Source organism: Microtus pennsylvanicus, chromosome 15, assembly GCF_037038515.1.
Source record: "Microtus pennsylvanicus isolate mMicPen1 chromosome 15, mMicPen1.hap1, whole genome shotgun sequence".
In the NCBI taxonomy this organism is placed as follows: Eukaryota; Metazoa; Chordata; class Mammalia; order Rodentia; family Cricetidae; genus Microtus; species Microtus pennsylvanicus.
The window spans coordinates 9198006-9215955 of record NC_134593.1 but is presented as its reverse complement, the minus strand read 5'-3'; the positions used below and the strand labels follow the sequence as shown (position 1 = coordinate 9215955).

The 17950-nt window shown below is 40.3% G+C and overlaps 1 protein-coding gene across 1 annotated transcript in view; it reads right to left on the bottom strand.

The window, feature by feature from the left end:
- Window positions 1-711: 711 nt before the first annotated feature.
- LOC142836118 (uncharacterized) overlaps window positions 712-17950 on the bottom strand; it is a gene marked incomplete at its 3' end in the record, with an annotated part of 62126 nt that continues 44887 nt past the window's right edge. The window contains exons 10-17 of the mRNA XM_075950136.1: window positions 15543-15579; window positions 13739-13800; window positions 11273-11306; window positions 9263-9320; window positions 8648-8680; window positions 7693-7842; window positions 943-1369; window positions 712-758 (exon numbers count right to left, since the gene is read on the bottom strand). Of these exons, the coding sequence (XP_075806251.1) occupies window positions 712-758; window positions 943-1369; window positions 7693-7842; window positions 8648-8680; window positions 9263-9320; window positions 11273-11306; window positions 13739-13800; window positions 15543-15579 (848 nt within the window). The remainder of the gene's footprint in view (window positions 759-942; window positions 1370-7692; window positions 7843-8647; window positions 8681-9262; window positions 9321-11272; window positions 11307-13738; window positions 13801-15542; window positions 15580-17950) is intronic.

Sequence of the window (17950 nt, the reverse complement as noted above, 5' to 3'; positions counted from 1 at the left end):
CACCCGTAGAATCCTATGTAGTGTCATGTCACAATGAGTATCATTGTATTTGAGAACGGTGAGAATGTGGAGTCTTGTTTCATTGGTTTTATTCTCAGAGGTTGTTTCTTTTGGGGTGTTTGTTTCCAAAACACTGCTGTCCACATAAGTCACAGTGTATGGACACAGAAAAATAACAACTAATATCTAACAGTTACATTTCCCTGCTTAGCCATTCAGAAAATACAAGTTTCACATTAAGAGTGAAAATCATTTCCTCATTCCAACATGGGAGGCAACTGTGTGCTTACCAACTTTACTTGATCAGTTTGGTTGGACTAAACTGAATTGGTAATTTTATGTGATGCATTTTCAATATGACTAGAAAAGATAATCATTTTTTCTAGTTATAGGTAATATCTAAAGAGTCCTATACAAAGTATGAAATTTATTTATCATCATGCATATTAGAGCCAAAGAGAATTGGATTTCCCGCACAGAAATATTTATCTATTTTAAGCCATTGGTGTGGTCTACCTTACCTTGTTAAGCTCCTTTAACTTTAACTGTGCAGGATTTCTAAATTAGGTTCCATATCCACGGCATCGTCAAAGCCACCAACTGCAGCAACCACATTGATGATGTTAGGAGGAGCAAGAATGTGGTTGCTGCCCAAAGTAGAAAAACCATGACAGGAGTCTTCGCTGCATATCTGGTGCCGTGAGCAGGACTTGAAGCAAGAACCCGCATATGAGCATTCTGAGGGTTCAACGTGTCGCCTGGGATACAAACAAGAGCAGATTTCTGGTCAGTAGTGAAGCTAAGACACTGTGTTCTCTTCTAAGAAGGTATCAAGAACAGGGTCAGAATGTTGCACAGGGTCCATGGTGTCACCAGTGTGGCTACCAGGAGCAAGCTCAGGGACAGCATGTGTTCTCCCCCTTGCATGCCCAGTATAAGTACCTAGAGACGGTGTGTGATCCACGCTGGTGTTGTTAACAGTAGTTTCCTTAGATGACGATGACTGAAGATTGTCACCTGTTTCACTAACGCTGGTGGTGTTAACAGTAGTTTTTTCAGGTGACCCATGACTGTCACCTCTTTCACTAACGCTGGTGGTGTTAACAGTAGTCTCCTCAGAAGACTGACGATTGTCACCTGTTTCACTAACGCTGGTGGTGTTAACAGTAGTTTTTTCAGGTGACCCATGACTGTCACCTCTTTCACTAACGCTGCTGGTGTTAACAGTAGTCTCCTCAGAAGACTGACGATTGTCACCTGTTTCACTAACATGAGAAGTTGATGTGGCATTGGCATGGGCAGGAGGCTGGGGCACGATGTCATGCATATTAGGTGGAGGAAGGAAACCTTCTCCCATCTTTGTTTCAACCTTTAAGGAAATTTTGAGATGTTAGATTTCATTGAAAATTTCACTTATTTTTTGTTCATTTTAGAACTTATCTGTTAATGTCAGGGTCTTGATTTAGAGTCCCCAAATGTTTGTTTTCTCAGGCTAATTTTATCACTATAACCGCTGATATCCTGAAACTTTTGCTTCCATTGGTTTAGTCAAAGGCCCAGAGTTTGAGAATCTTAAAAGGGGATCTATTCAGCTTTATGCCTTCTTTTTTACTGTTCTTTGCTACCTCTCTATAATGGAAAGATAGAAAAAAAGACACAATGTTTCCTCTCCTGTCTCTATGACAAGGATTTTACATTCCATCCAGATTAAGAGAATGTGACAATCGGGGGCTTTGGAAACAAAAAGAACCTCGCTCTTCTGCACCACACTACTGCTTTCCCCATGGCTTTCCCAATTGCCCATTAGGTTCCCTGGATAACAGAACAGTGAGGGTGACTTTTGAAATGCATGAATAAAGTGTGCCACTACCCACAGTGGATGGAAACTATGGGGCTGAAGGAAGGGTTCTGGGAGATGCCATCCAAACTCTTACTCCTTAGCTATGACTGTCTTTATATATGGCTGATGAATGCAATGGCCTGTTCCAGCATCTCTGTGGTGGCTTGAATGAGAACAGACTCATGGGCTCATATATTTGAATGTTGGTTTCCAGGTAGTGTAACTATTTGGGGGGAAGGATAGGTGGTGTGGCCTCGTTGGAGGAGTTGTGTGGTCTTGGGTTTCAGAAGACTGGTGCCATTTCTAGTGAGCTCTTGGTTCCTTGTATAGATTTAAATGTAACTCTCAGCTGCTGCTACAGCACCATGCCTGCCGGCCTCAATCATGGTGGTGATGAAATTGTATGTATCCCATTGGAACCATGTGCCTTACTAGACCTAGATGGAGGTGGGTGGTCCTTGGACTTCCCACAGGGCAGGGAACCCTGATTGCTCTTCAGTCGGACCAGGGAGGGAGACTTGATCGGGGGAGGGGGGGAATGGGAGGCGGTGGTGGGGAGGAGGCAGAAATCTTTAATTAATTAATAAATAAATAAATATATTTAGGAAGTGCCAGTTTTGAAAATGCATTTGATGCTGTTTGTCAGAAGGGGAGCCTCCCCAACTTTTATTCCAATTACAAATAATGATGCTAGGCCTTAATCATTCATGACATCTCAGGGAGACTCCTAACTTAGCAGTCTATGTTTACCTTTCTGTACCAGGTTTGAGGAGTGTTTGTGCTACTTATGTGAAATACTCAAACGTTCCAAAGCTTACCCAACATGATCAAACAATGTAATGTGGAGATGGTAAACAAAATAGCTTGAGAAGCATTGTTTGTAAAGGAAAACAGATGAGGAAGTACACATACTACATGTGTGTCTGAACTGCTCAAAGGCATCATGTGAAAATGTTCAGTTCATAGGTTTCCTTGAGAATGATGAGCGTGAACACATCAAAGCTCAAGATTTGTGAGCCTTAGACACATTTTCACACACCATATGTTTCACTCATTGCTTCATCATTAACTAAATATGCTTAAGCCAGTTATAAAAAGGAAATGAAAGGGCCACATGGTACAAGTATAGTTTTCCAAGACACATGTCACATGGAAATTAGAAACACTGAAGATGACTGAGAAGACCCTGAAAATATTTTCCTTATATGTTAGTTACACAACAGGAGTGCCAATGAATATATAGACACCATTTATTATCTGAATAATCAATATTGTATCATCCTAAAAATTACTATTGGAGTGTGTGTTTTCTTGTGTGCTTGAATTAATATGCCTGTTTGTGCTATGCTAGTGCGTGCGTGTATACGTGCATGCATACATGTGTGTGTGTGTGTGTGTGTTGTGTGAAGGGCAGAGGATAACCTTCAGGAGGCGGCTCTCTGCTTTCACTGGGTGAGACAGGGTCTCGCAATGTTTCTGTGCCTCTGTGTGTTCCAGTCTGGCTGGTTTGTAGGTTTCAGAGCTATTCTACTCTTTCAGCCTCCAATCTGGATTTAGGGGTGTTGAGATTACGTATGTGAGACACTTGTTGTTTGTTGTGTTATTTGGGATGGAACTCCTCTCAATAGGATTGCAATGTAAGGGCTCTGATCTGCTGGCATATGTGTGTGTGTCTCTGTGTGTGTTCTAGCTTTTTAATGAAAAGAAGTGTGTGTGAGAGAGAGAGGAGAGAAAAACAGAGATAGAGATAGAGATTGGTTTTTATCAGTTCAGAATGAAGATGGAGAAAAACTCATTGTGATGTGAGCTTTTTCTTTCTCCTGAGCTAAGCATCATCTTTGTGCCTTTGAAGCCTGTGTCATTTATCAGCGTGTCTGACTGTAGCTCTTCATGAAGACTTCTGCTTAGTATTCTGTTAGCATGGGGAACTGACATTATCTAGATCAGGTGGTGACTTTATACTCATTACACTGCAATCACCAGGCAATGGGTTCTGGAAAACTCGTGTGTTAATATGGTTTTATGCAAATCTAACATCATAAAAGTGATGCCTCTTTTTATTTCAATCACATCTTTGAAGGATGGAAACAACTGCCCTTTCACTTTATTTGCCTCAAGAATATGCTAAGATCTCATTTCTATTAGTGATATTGTGGTTTGTATATTGTGGTCTGTATTCTAATCCTTTGCATATCCAAGATGTTGGTCCCTTCACGCCAAGGGGAACACTCCATGGCCGCCACACTCATCACATTACCATTTACTTTCTGTATCAAACTAAAATTTCGACATTAGTCTAAAATTTGCATTTGTATTAATCATGTCAATTTATATGCTAATGATTTTTCACTGAAATCTTGGAAGATGTCTGGCAACTGAATGTCTGTTTATTAAAATCACTTGAGATCTGTCTCCCTGTTAAGACCTCCCTTGACCAATGACTCACTTTGATCATACATAATAGCTAATATTAATTTAGAAACCAAGTTGGATTAAGCTTAAAAGAAAGAACTTTTGAGTTTGGTTCTGACAATATTAAAATTACAGTTACTAATGGTTTTATTAAGTGTCATAATTATGTCAAGTCTGCCCTGTCTCTCCTAATGCTGAATTTAGATGGTTCAAGGTAACTAGCTAGTTGTTAGCCATTTGTAATGTAAGGAGGGGATACAAACAGAGCGAGCTCTTCTGCTTGCTTTATACCTTCTGAAGGTTTAAAACACAAAAGAGCCGGGCGATGGTGGCGCACGCCTTTAATCCCAGCACTCGGGAGGCAGAGGCAGGTGGATCTCTGTGAGTTCGAGACAGGGTTTCTCTGTGGCTTTGGAGCCTGTCCTGGAACTAGCTCTGTAGACCAGGCTGGTCTCAAACTCACAGAGATCTGCCTGCCTCTGCCTCCTGAGTGCTGGGATTAAAGGCATGTGCCACCATTGCCCGGCTTTCTCCAGGTTCTTTATGTAGGCACTTAGTGCTGTGAATTTTCCTGTTAGTACTGCTTTCAAAGTATCCCAAAGAATTGGGTATGTCATGCATTCATTTCCATTAAATTCTAGGAAGGCTTCCTTTATTTTTCCTTGATCCAGGGGTAATTATGTTGAGAATTGTTCAGTTTCTATGAGTATGTAGAATTTTTGCAATTAGTGTTGTTGAATTCTAACTTTAACCCATAGGTGATCCAATAAGACACAGGGTTATTTCCACTTTTTTTTAATCTGTTGAGATTTGCTTTGTGATCAAATATGAGGTCGATTATAGAAAAAAAAACCCTGCAGAAACAGCTGACCCAAGGTTGTGGGAGCTCACTGGCTCCTGACTGACAACTAGGGAACTGGCACAGGACCAAACTAGGCCCTCTGAATGTGGGTGACAGTCATATGGTTTGGTCAGTTTTGTGGGTCCACTGGCAGTGGGTCCAGGATTTATTTACCCCTAGTGTGTGAACTGGCTTTTTGGAACCCATTCCCTATAGAGGGATACTTTGCTCAGCCTAGATACAGGGAGGATGGCCTTAGTCCTGCCTCAAGGGATATGATAGACTTTGTTGACTCCCCATGGGAGACCTCATCCTCTATGAGGAGTGAATGGGGAGTGGGGTAGTGTGGAGTGGGGTGGTGGGGAGTTGGGAGAGCAGGCACAAGGGAGGGAGAGGGAATTGGGATTGGTATGTAAAATAAAAAAGATTGTCTTAAAGAATAAAAGAAAAAGTAAAATAAATAAGTAAAAAACAACGAAGGCTATTACTTTTATAGTTGCTGTGACAAAATATCTGACAGAGATTATTTAAGCAAGGGAGAAAGGCTCACGGCTACAGGGAACTACTGTTTGCCTTCCCTGCTCTAACTGACTGGCTTTCCCTGCAGCAGTTGAAGTAGGGAAAGCCAACAGGGAAGCTTTGTCTGTGGCAATGGTCTATTGCTTCTCACATGCTGGTAGACAGGGAAGGAGACAACTCAGAACTGATTCCAGAAGTAGTGATAACCATTAAGACCCACCACAGACAACCTTCTGCTAACCAGACCAAATCCCATCCCAAAGGTTAACCAATCTCCTAAATTGTAACAAAGTATTCAAACACATGATATCCCTTCTCTCTCTGTCACTCTTTTTCTCTTGTTTGGTGGTGGTGGTGCTGGTGCGGGTGGTGCTGGTGGTGTGTGTGAGTGCTACAAAATTTCAGTCCAAGTGTAAATCAGAGAGCCAGTGTGATGGCTAAATGGATGAAGGCACTTGTCAGCATGACTGACAACTTGAATTTGATACCTGAGCCTGAAATGAGAAAACTTACTCCTATATACATTATCCTTTGACCTCCACACTTCTGCTTGGTGCACATGTTCCTTGCCTCCCCCCATCCTTCAAATAATTAGAGACCAGGGTGTCCTTGAACTGACAGAGAACGGTCAGCCTCTGCTTCGTGATTACAGGGATTAAAGGTGTGCACCAACATGCCCAGCCTCCTATTGCTCTTTGTGCTGCCTCTGTGTTCTCTGGATTTCAGTGTGTCAAAGTGGCCTAGGGCTAGCAGTTTAGTAAACATCCTGAGACTGACTACTCATTTCCACTGATGATATACTCCATTTGTGTACCAAACAGATTCATTCTGGGGACTGGAAAGATGGCTCAGTAGTTTATGACACTTGTTCCTCTTGCAGAGACCTGGACTAGATTCGAGCACCCACACATATGCTGACAACCATCTGGAACACCAATTCCAGGAGATCGAATGCTGTCTTGGGTGTCTGTGGGCAGCACACACACAAGGTGAATGGAGAGAATGCATGCAAAATATTTATACATGGAGCATGGGACAGAAATCTCAAGGTTCAAATCAGGAGCAGAAGGAGACGGAGCACGAGCAAGGAACTCGGGACCGCGAGGGGTGCACCCACATACTGAGACAATGGGGATGTTCTATCGGGAACTCACCAAGGCCAGCTGGCCTGGGTCTGAAAAAGCATGGGATAAATCCGGACTAGCTGAACATAGTGGACAATGAGGAATACTGAGAACTCAAGAACAATCGCAGTGGGTTTCTGATCCTACTGCACGTACTGGCTTTGTGGGAGCCTAGGCAGTTTGGATGCTCACCTTACTAGACCTGGATAGAGGTGGGCGGTCCTTGGGCTTCCCACAGGTCAGGGAACCCTGATTGCTCTTCGAGTAGATGAGGGAGGGGGACTTGATCGGGGGAGGGGAGGGAAATGGGAGGCGGTTGCGGGGAGGAGGCAGAAATCCTTAATAAATAAATAAATTTAAAATAAAAAAATATTTATACACATAAAATAAATCAGTTTAAAACATTGTATGTATGTTATGTGCACTCACGTTGACAGTAATGACTCCAGGAGTCTTTATTTTTTATTCTCTGTATTTCATGAGTCCTCCACAACTGTGATAGAAGTTACTTACTTTCTGATTTTTGTTTCCATAGTCTAATATGCTATCACTTACACCTTAGAACAGGGATTCTCAACTGTGAACCCATTTGGGGGTCATAGGACCTTTTTACAGAGATCATCTAAGGCCTTCTGGAAACACAGATATCGACATTATGATTCATCACATTAGCAAAATTACAGTTATGAAGGAGCAGCAAAAATCATTTTACGGTTAGGATCACCACATGAGAAATTGTGTCGAATGTTCACAGCATAAGGAATATTGAGAACTACTGTCTTAGAAGGGGACAGGCTCGCATGGGTATTCATAGGAATGAGAGTATGACGGAGGTGAAAGATATGTTCAAGGCTTTGTCTTCCCTGACAGGATTTGCAACTATACAGACTCAGAAACACAAAGTCAACATTCTCCTCACGGGCAAATCTGTTACTTTTTAAATTAATAGGAATTACCATCATGCATGATTTCTTTTTAGAGAACTCAGGCTGTGCCTCTCCCAGAGTACTTAGGTCTATCATTGATTTTGATCTGCTAAGACCTGCTTGGTCCTGCTTCTTCATTGCAGCGATCTTCTTGGAATACAAACTTTGTTTCTCTATGATCTGCAAGGAAAAGACAGAGGATCAATTTTCCTAGTTTGATTAGGAAATGAACTCTTGATTTGGGGTGCACAATATCAAAACTACTTTATTTCTTACTAGCTAGATTGAGAAAATCATGAATTGAGAAATTTGGCCTTTCCCTGTGATTGAGACTAAACTTAACTCACTATATTTTAAACTTTCTGAATCTTTTTTTAATTCATTTATTTATTAAGGATTTCTGCCTCCTCCCCGCCACCGCCTCCCACCTCCCTCCCCCTCCCCCGATCAAGTCACCCAAACTTTCTGAATCTTATTTGAGATGATTATTACTTATAATAGCCCCTCTTTCATCAGTGTTTCTCTTCTATGTTTGGGAGGCAAAATGTGTATTATTTTCAACTTATAAATATACTCTCACTTACTAGTGTCCTCCATATCATAGTATCTGTGAAACTGCTTTATAGAAACCCATTTTTCTGCTGAGTCCCATTCAAAAGTCATTAATATTCAACTTCTGATTCACACAACACTTACTCTAAGGCTAAGGTTACAAACTAAGCTAAGGCTAGGTTACTTACTCTAACTCTAAGGTTACAAACAGGATTCCTAACCTCCAGCAGCTCACAGTGATGAGGTCACTTTACTATGAACACATAAATGCTAAGTATAACCCTAAGATATTTTAAATAGGTGAACATGATACAAAGAATCAGAGTGTATATTATTGTCAAATACAGAGCAAATATACAGAAACCAAAGTGTTACTATATGGTATTGAATCTTCACATCTACAATTGCTGGCTAATTGGGGAAAAATACTTACCGTGTGCCTGGAGGAAGAGTTGTCAATATCCTCCTAGTGGAATCAAACAGAAAACAGACTGTAATCTCTTCATAATGAAAACTTGGTTGAACAGATTACAAATAGCTAAATTTCCAAAATTTCTTGCTAATATAAACACAGAAGAAAAGAGACAAACAGAGGAGATGCTTTTATCTGTGATCCTGAAATAGGAATATCCAAGGGAAGAGAAAACTTACCTGCAATTATGCTGAGAGAAAAGGCAGCTGGGTGATGCCTGGACTACTACAATAACCGGACCCTCTAACATGTATTCAGATGTATCACCACAGTTGTTTTTAAAATCAGTCTAATGTGTATCTATTTCTGCAAACCATCCTTGATCAAGCACCAGGCATCTTCTAATATATGAGAACTGCACTCAATCTTCCACTCCTTGTGTTTCCAGTTCATTCTCTTATTGGGCCACCGCTATCTGCAAGGACTTACTGCTCACTGGAATTTATAGAAAGGATGGTTCACTGATACCAAACACTTTTCTCTGACAAATTTTCCATATAAAACTGTGATAGGTAGAGTACTGCTGCATTTTAACAAAATTCATAAGGAAACAAATTTCACAAAGGAGAATTTTACCTTAATAGCAGAGGTGGTGGCCGTGTCCTCTGTTGTAACATGAGGGTTTTCAGAGAGCCTTTAGAATAAAAACATGCAGTGAGGGGTGAGTTTGGTCCTTAGAGCACCTCTCTTGAAAGATTTGTTATCTGTGCACTAAGTGACATTTTTGCATCTATGTAATTCAACGTTGACCCCCGTTTTAAAAAGTTTTTACTTAGCCGGGCGATGGTGGCGCACGCCTTTAATCCCAGCACTCGGGAGGCAGAGGCAGGCGGATCTCTGTGAGTTCAAGACCAGCCTGGTCTACAGAGCTAGTTCCAGGATAGGCTCCAAAGCCACAGAGAAACCCTGTCTCGAAAAAACAAAAAAAAAACAAAAAAAAAAAACAAAAAAAAACAAAAAAAAAAAGTTTTTACTTTGGCAGTTTCAACTTGTCTCAATCTATGTAACATTCAGTGAAGACTCACTCATAGTTCTATTTAAAAATGAAAATTTAAAAAGCCAGTGGTTTGGGAGATGCTCAGTCAATAAGAATGTTTGCTGCCAACACAGATCAACCTGAGTCTGAATCCTCAGCATCCACATAAAAAACTGGGCATGGATACATGCACATGTACCCCAGTACTGTGGGTGGAACAGGCTACCAATTGGGCTTGTTGGCTGCCAGACCAGCTCAAGGGTCAGTCAGAGATCTTATGTCAAGTGGATAAGTTAGAGAATGATGCAAGACACCAATATCCTCTTTCCCTCATGTCTGCACAAAAAATATGCAAAGCATGCAACAGGCACAGACACATGCACACATGCAACACACACATGCAACACACACACACACACACACACACACATCCAATCACATGAGGGGGAAATGGCGAGTTTTGCACACACTTGTTATGATGCTTGCAGTAACTGATTGTTTTGAGCACTTAATGCTCCTATTTCATTTGTTCCCCTAAACCTAAAGTACCATGGCCTATTTTTTGTTAAAAAAAAATTAGGCATTTCATTTCATAGCACTCTCTCCCAAGGAGTTGCTTTGGGAAAACATGAAATGTACTCTATGTCTAAGCATTAAGTTGCCATCAATCTCAGAAGTCATCATATTTTGGTGCCTTGAAGATTTGATAGTGTGTCCACATGCATATGTTGAAACTCTTTATACTCAAGGGTATTTCTGAGTCATTTTATAGGACACTAGGGAGCAACACTGTCCCCTCAGCTTTGATTCATCTGAACTACAGCTAAAAGTTCCTAATTTCAGGGTTTCTGATTGGCAAACTCTGGAACAAACACTTTCTTTTTCTAACTTCTACCTACCTAGGGATTCACCACAGAGGTGGAACTCATTAAGAGGGAAATAAACCTGCTAAACCGAAGCATGTCTATAAGGCCATTCTGAGGTGATTTTCTCACCAAAGTTTGGGAGAGTTTTGCCCACACTCTTCCAAGCAGACACCTTGTCCCAAACATACTAGTAAACAGGATTAACAGCCTGAAAACTAATATTTTTACATATATGTAACTGCATGTTATGTGCAGTGTATTTGTAAGTATGTGTGATTTCAGATAAATACGTGCCAGTATATAGGTGTGGTGATTGGAGTACAGACTTGGGTGTCGACCCTCACCCTCAGCCTTAGTTATATGGCTGAATCTCATTCATGAATGCAAGCCCCAGGCTAGCAATCGAGGAAAGCCATCCAGAAAATGTGAGGGGATGCTCTGTCTCCACCTACAATCTCACCAAAGCTCACCAGGATTTTAGATGCACACAAGACCAACAGGCCTCACGTGGACCCTGGGCATCCATCTCCCATTCTCCCATATGCACAGCCAGCATTTTATCTGCTGAATCACCACCACAGACAGGGAGTCCTCACAGCACTGCACGCTGTATCTGAGGCAGAATTCAGCTTTCATTAGCAAATAATCAAGAAGCTAAAATTATCTTACACAGAGGAAAACTTGGTGCCAGCTTCTGAACTTTATATTCTCTACATACTGTATTTAAAATCCAGACATTCTTACCTGAGTGGGATTTGGTCTTGATTTCTTCCATTATCTACAGAGTAGAAAGGCAAAATATGTTATAAGCAACTGTAGAAAAAAGAGCATTGAATGCCAAGGCCAATGCTTCGTTACTACATATACTTTGAATCTGTGTAGGCGTCAAGGTGAATACTGATTTATAGACAATAAAAACAAGGATAACTCTTAATTTACACTTCTTTGTATGTTTAAAATACAGAGACAATTTTATCAAAAGTCGATACTAATAATAAATTGGAATACAAAATACCTACGATCATGAGCATTATCAAACAGAGAAACTGACATCTTAACCAGAATCAATATCACAAGCTGAAGCGTTAATTGGTAGCACAGTGTTGCTGCTGCTGGATTTGTCTCTGGACTAGTGGTGTTAGGAGAACTGCAAGTGAGCATACTCATCTTGCAGGGAAGTGAAAAGAGCCTCTCTAAAGATTAAGTTGAACTTATTTCGTTGAAGATGAAAATTCCAGACACAGGGAAGCTAAGCCTATGAGAACTGCTCTTTGCAGCATAGCAAAAGTTAAGAAACACAGGTAGACCAAGGGCAAAGAATTTCCAGATTCCAGGGTGGCGAAGCTACATAGAGAGAGAGAGGGCATTGTGTGTACTCTCCTCAAGTGCTTCTGAGGAGGCTGCAGAAGCCCCTCAGTTCTAGCTCCTTGTCCCTCGCTAACGGGCAGTGCAAAGAAGCTCAGCACTAGCTGCTATCACCTCCCATGGTAAGAGCTATGGGAAAGCCCCCTGCAGTAGTTATGCACCCTGAACTGTATCTCCAGGGCGAGAAGCATGGAAGAAACATGGGGAAAAAGCAGCAATTCCATGGGAGTAGTACCTCACAGGAAACGTTTGTGTCCACACATACACAGCTTCAAGTGAGCAGCTTTCACTGCATGCTAACAGCCTGTCCTCTACAAAGAAATAAAGCAAATATTTGCTTATTTCATTCACAGTATGGAAACTCCAGTATAACCTCCTTGGCATTGCCTATGGCTGAGGCAGAGCATTTGTCCCACCAACAAATGGACTGCCAATGAGGCTTAGCATGTGAGAGACCTCCATCAACCATGGTCACCACAAAGGAAATTTAGTGTGGAAATAATGTAAAGGACAGTCACCCACATTACAATAATACTGACTCTTTCAATAAAGTCTTTCAGACCCTCTACACTCCATGTACTCCTATTCACTTGATGCTGTGCTCTCTATAGGCAAGGTAGGTGTGAAGACACTGTGGTGACAGCGGAGAGCCCAAACTCTGTAGTGTTCCTCCCACTCTTAGAATCTTATCCAGACTCAGTGGACCAGTCAGTGCTGTCCCCTGCAGAATGATGCTCTTTTCTCAGCCTTCCTCCTACTGTGCTGAATTGTTCTGGAAATTATGTCTATCAGCATATAAACCAAGTATCACCATATCCTACACTAATAAAACCAAAGGAAAAAGGTGTTGGCGGTATAGCCATTAGGGCGAGCGCTAGTCTAGAATGCTTAGAATGGCAATGTTCAATCTGCAGCACTGCCAAAGGATTCAAAGTCCAGTTTTTAAAAAAGTTGACCAAGCCTATTATTTCTATGCCAAGAAATAGTCAAATTAAATAGCAGATAATTAAAGATAAACATAAAACCATATGTGAATTTTCTAATATGTCTAAGTAGAGGAATTATAGAAAGGAACAAAACCCATAAAAATGTAGTTAATTTAGTTCTCAAAATCCTTAATGAAAGTAATTGAATACTGTATTTCTGTTTTTTACATGATCACCTTTCATTGACACTAATATATATGTAGCATAAATGTAATATATTTATTATAAAAATGAAAGAAAAATTCATTTTATAACAAGCAAAATTGCTGTCACATAATTCTAGAGAACACATACTGTGGACTAGTTAGAGGTCCTTTTATTTATACAAAGATACTGTGTGCATCAGAGGCTCAAGTTAAATAAATAAATGTGGTTTAGATAATATAGTTTGATACTGAAATTTCTCGGAAAATCATTTCTGAAATAATTTTGAATGTGAAGAACATTAGGAGGCAAATTTTAAAAAATGAAATTACGTTTATATCTTATTTACTTTGTTCCTTTTTTATTGAGAAAAAGGAAAAAAAAGTTTCCCCCTCCTCCCAGCCTCCCATTTCCCTCCCCCTCCTCCCACCCTTCTCCCCCTTCCCCCACTCCTCTCCCCCTCCCTCTCCAGTCCAAAGAGCAGTCAGGATTCCCTGCCCTGTGGAAAGTCCAAGGTCCTCCCCCCTCCGTCCATGTCTAGGAAGGTGAGCATCCAAACAGACTAGGCTCCCACACAGCCAGAACATGAAGTAGGTTCAAAACCCCCGTGCCATTGTCCTTGCTTCTCATCAGCCCTCATTGTTCGCCATGTGAATGAATTAAGTTGCTATTGAAACTAGGGAAGTAGCAGCAAAGTATTCATGATTACTCTTACCTCCACTGATCTGAAGAGACTTCTTAAGTATTGGTTTCAGCTCTCCAGATGGTCGTATGCCGCTGTTGCATATTTTAAAATGTAATATTTTAATATTCATACAAGAACATTTACCAAATGCTTTGATTATTTGCTGTTTGATTTCCTAACATACATTAGAGATTTACAGTCAAGCATTAACTTGTCCTTCAATCAGTTGATTAGGTTTGGTGACACTTTTTAAGAACTTTTCCCATGTGAAAGAAAGGAAAGATTTAGTCCACAGAAATTAGTCCACCGAAAGCATAGAAACAGACGAGGGAGAGAAAGAGAGAAAGACAGACAGAGATATATAGAGAGAGAAAGAGGGAGAGAGAGAGAGAGAGAGAGAGAGAGAGAGAGAGAGAGAGAGAACACCAAAAGCAGTAGTTTCTTTCCAGCACATTTTTTAAAATTGTAGTAACTGATGGTCACTCTTATGCTCAATGTAATTAGTACCCCGATTCCACTTGTCATGTCATCATCTGCTCCTAGAGCATCACAGAACCCCTCTCTCTCAGGTTACTTTGTGGGCTCTCAATGCTTGTGATGCTATCTCTCACAAGGTTTGTTTGTGGACCATAGAATAGATTCCTGCTTCTGCTAGCACTCTGACAAGATACCATGGCCTAGGCTATGCTCAGGCTGTCCCTTAGTAGTCCATTCATGAGTGGACTTGAAACTACAATCGGCCTGTTTCTATGCCAAATGAGCATTGCTATTAACTTAATGAGATAAAAATATGAACCAACAACAATAAAACTCAGTGGATAATTTCAGGTTATTAGCTTGAGACAGTTTAGAATTTCTAGTAGAAGAGAACATGGTTTTTACAAGGTGTTTCTTTGAACAGTTGTAGCTACTGTAATTTATGAATCTGCACTTTGGACCTTTTAACTTGGAGTAATTTGTTAATAAATAATTAGTAATAAGCAATTTACTAATGTGTATCAAATGCTTTATGATACATGTTCCCACAAATGATAACACAATTGTCCTCTATTATGGAAGTAATCAATTAAGATGAGCACAGAACTAGCTTGACATACCACCTTTAATTTTCTGCCAAATCAGTGTCTGAGATAGCAGATCACTGACAGAAGGGGCCTTTTACTCTATGTTCATGTCCTACTGATGGGGAAGACAAAGCCTCTTTTATAGACACATAAAGAGTAAACATGCCACAGTTTGGCTCTCTACATCCAGATAATCTACTGAGATCCAGAGACTTCATTACTGTAGAAAACAGCTCACAGGAATGGACAAGTGATGGATGGAGCACTGTGGTAGGAGGAAGGTACGGGATCTTCCACCATCTATAAAAGGGTCCTACGCAGAACAAAAGGGCCTCTGCATGTGGAGATGGCGTCAAAGGAAGAAAGTAATTTGTTGGCTTCTTGTAATACTGTGTGATAATGCAGAATGATCCCAAATCCTGTCAGCTCTCAGAATGACAAATGCAATGAAGATCTAGTTCACTAGCTGAGTTCAGAAAAAAATTGAAAAGGCACTAAGTGTCAGATGGACATAGTGAGTGTGGTTATCATCAGTAGGCTCATTTTACAAAATGCAGAATTGGTACTTGGGACATGATGGTTGAGTATACAACTCATGTCCACGATCTAAAAACAACAATATTTCTGGCTAAAATACATTGATAATACTATGGGGATTGTAAGACAAAGCAAAAATTGAGTGTATAAATCAGTATCTATCTGAGAATACAACCAATAATTGGCTTGTTATCTTGGAATTTCCTTAGTATTATTGTATTCTTAGACCTTACCTGCAAAAAGGCTTCTTATTGGTATTGTAATGTACTTCTAAAAAAAATCAAAATGAATTTGTTACAATGCTAGAGAAATATAACATATAAAATGATTAGATACATAGTATCCATTTTTGAGACTAATCTAGACTCTTCTAGAGTAAATACTCTTTTTTAGGAAATTTGTTCATGTAGAATTAATCCATTTTGTTTATTTCAAATCAAACAAGACTCAAACTTATCAAGCACAATACCTAAAAATAAACAATCACCCTGTGATTCCCAAGACAGCCAGAACTACATAACAATAAAACTGTGTCTCACAAACAAAACAACAGATTCAAAATGGAAAACAAGATCCATGGGCCTATACAGATTTTTGTTCTTCAAGGAAACGAAGAACCTTGTTGAGCCTTTTAGTTAAAATTGTTCATTTTATCAGGCAAATTCCTACCACTGGGACTATATGTATTGTTTCTGTCTTTTGTATCAGGATGAAACCTGGCAGAAAGAAAGAGAAGAGGGACAGGGACCTTTACATAACAGCTCAAGGGAGGGCAGGCATCAAGCTTCCTCTCCTCATCCCCTTTGGGGAAAGAATATCCTTAGTTCCATCTGTGTTCCCAGACTTATATGCAGCTTAAAGGATGTTCATGATAGCAGGCATCATCTCCCCTGAAATGAATTACTGGAAAGATCTCTCCCTTGGGAGTAATAACCCCAAGCTCGACCTCAAGTGCAAGAGCATCAGAGAAACAGCTGTGAGACTGGAGCAGCAAATTTCATGGGCTTCCTTCTGACATAGGATCACTGTACATGTTTACATATGTAAACAATAAACTCACTCAATCCTTCACTGTTCACTTGCAGTTTGCTTTTAGAAATGAAACAGGCAGTGGTGGCTCACACCTTTAATCCCAGTGCTTAGAAACAGAGGCAGGAGGCTCTATGGGAGTTCAAGGCAAGCTTGTGTAGAGAATACATTAAAGGGCAGGCTCCAAGTATACATACAGAAAAACCCTGTCTCAAAAAAAAAACCCCAAAATAAACATAAACAAACCAAAAAAGAAATGAAATCATTCATTTTTGTCTTGTTTAAAGTCAAGGAAACTTAGTGTGCCTTTTTAGCATTCCCCCATGTCTCAGGACAGCCACTTGAGCCACCAACTCGTGGACTGGGATTGCGGCTCAGTAGGAAAGCCTATGCTTATTATGCAGGAGGCCTCAGTCAGTTCTCACCACCACAAATGCCATGAGCAGCAAACTTCATAATAAAGTGACACAAAGCTGTCTCCATTACAATAATAATTACAATAATATTGACTCTCTTCATCTTACCTCTTGAGGGAAGAGGGTTTTGGATTCTCTACCTAGTGTGGTTGCCACTGGCAGCTTATGTATAAAAGACACTGTGATGTCAGTTGGTGAAAGTAAATACTACGTGGTGTCCCTGCCACTGCCACAAAGTCTCTCCAGACTCAATGGAGAAGCAGAAAATTCTTTGAAATACAGAATGATGTCATTTTCTTCACTTTGCTTTTTATTTCAATTTTTAAAAAAGCTTTATTACATCTACAGTGTTTTGTCTGCATATATTCCTGCAGGCCAGAAGAGGGCACCAGATCTCATTACAGATGGTTGTGAGCCACCATGTGGTTGCTGGGAATTGAACTCAGGACCTCTGGAAGAGCTGCCAGTGCTCTTCACCTCTGAGCCATCTCTCCAGCTCCTTGTTTCAGGTTTTATTCTTGAATCATGCTTTGCAGCATGGAAATGATATACACCCTTACCATGTTCTATTTAACAAAAACAGAAGGCAGAGATAATGGGTAGGGTGCTTGCCTACAATGCTCCCAAAGCCTTATGTTCAACCTCTAGCACTTCAGAGAAAAGAAAGAAAGAAAGAAAAAAAGAAAGAAAGAAGGGAGGGAGGGATTGATTTAGGGACGGGTGGAAGGAACGAGGGGAGGCAGGGACCAAGAAAAAGGAAGAAGGAAAAGAAAGAAAAGGAAAACATATAAGGATTGTTAAATCTTCCTAAAATCAATGCATTCACTGTAAAAGAAACACTTCCACCCTAAAGTAGGAGATTTCTAAAGAAAACAATTATACAGTATGCCAAAACTTTCCAAACTGAGAACTTTCACAGACATTTAAGAACTCAGATGATTTAATAACATCATAAGGTAGGAAATTAGTTAATGAAAATAATTGATTAAGGTTTTTTGTGACTTAATTTCATTTTAGTGGCAGTGAGATGTGTTAGCGATATGCAGTGCAAAATACAAGGCATTTGTCATAAAACTCAAGAAGAATCTGGATTTCTGACAATCCTATTTGCTGCAGTGTGACTATGGAAGACATGTGCTGTGTAAAGATGTTTTCTCTTTTATTCAAAGGCTGTACAGATATCAGCATTAAAGTGA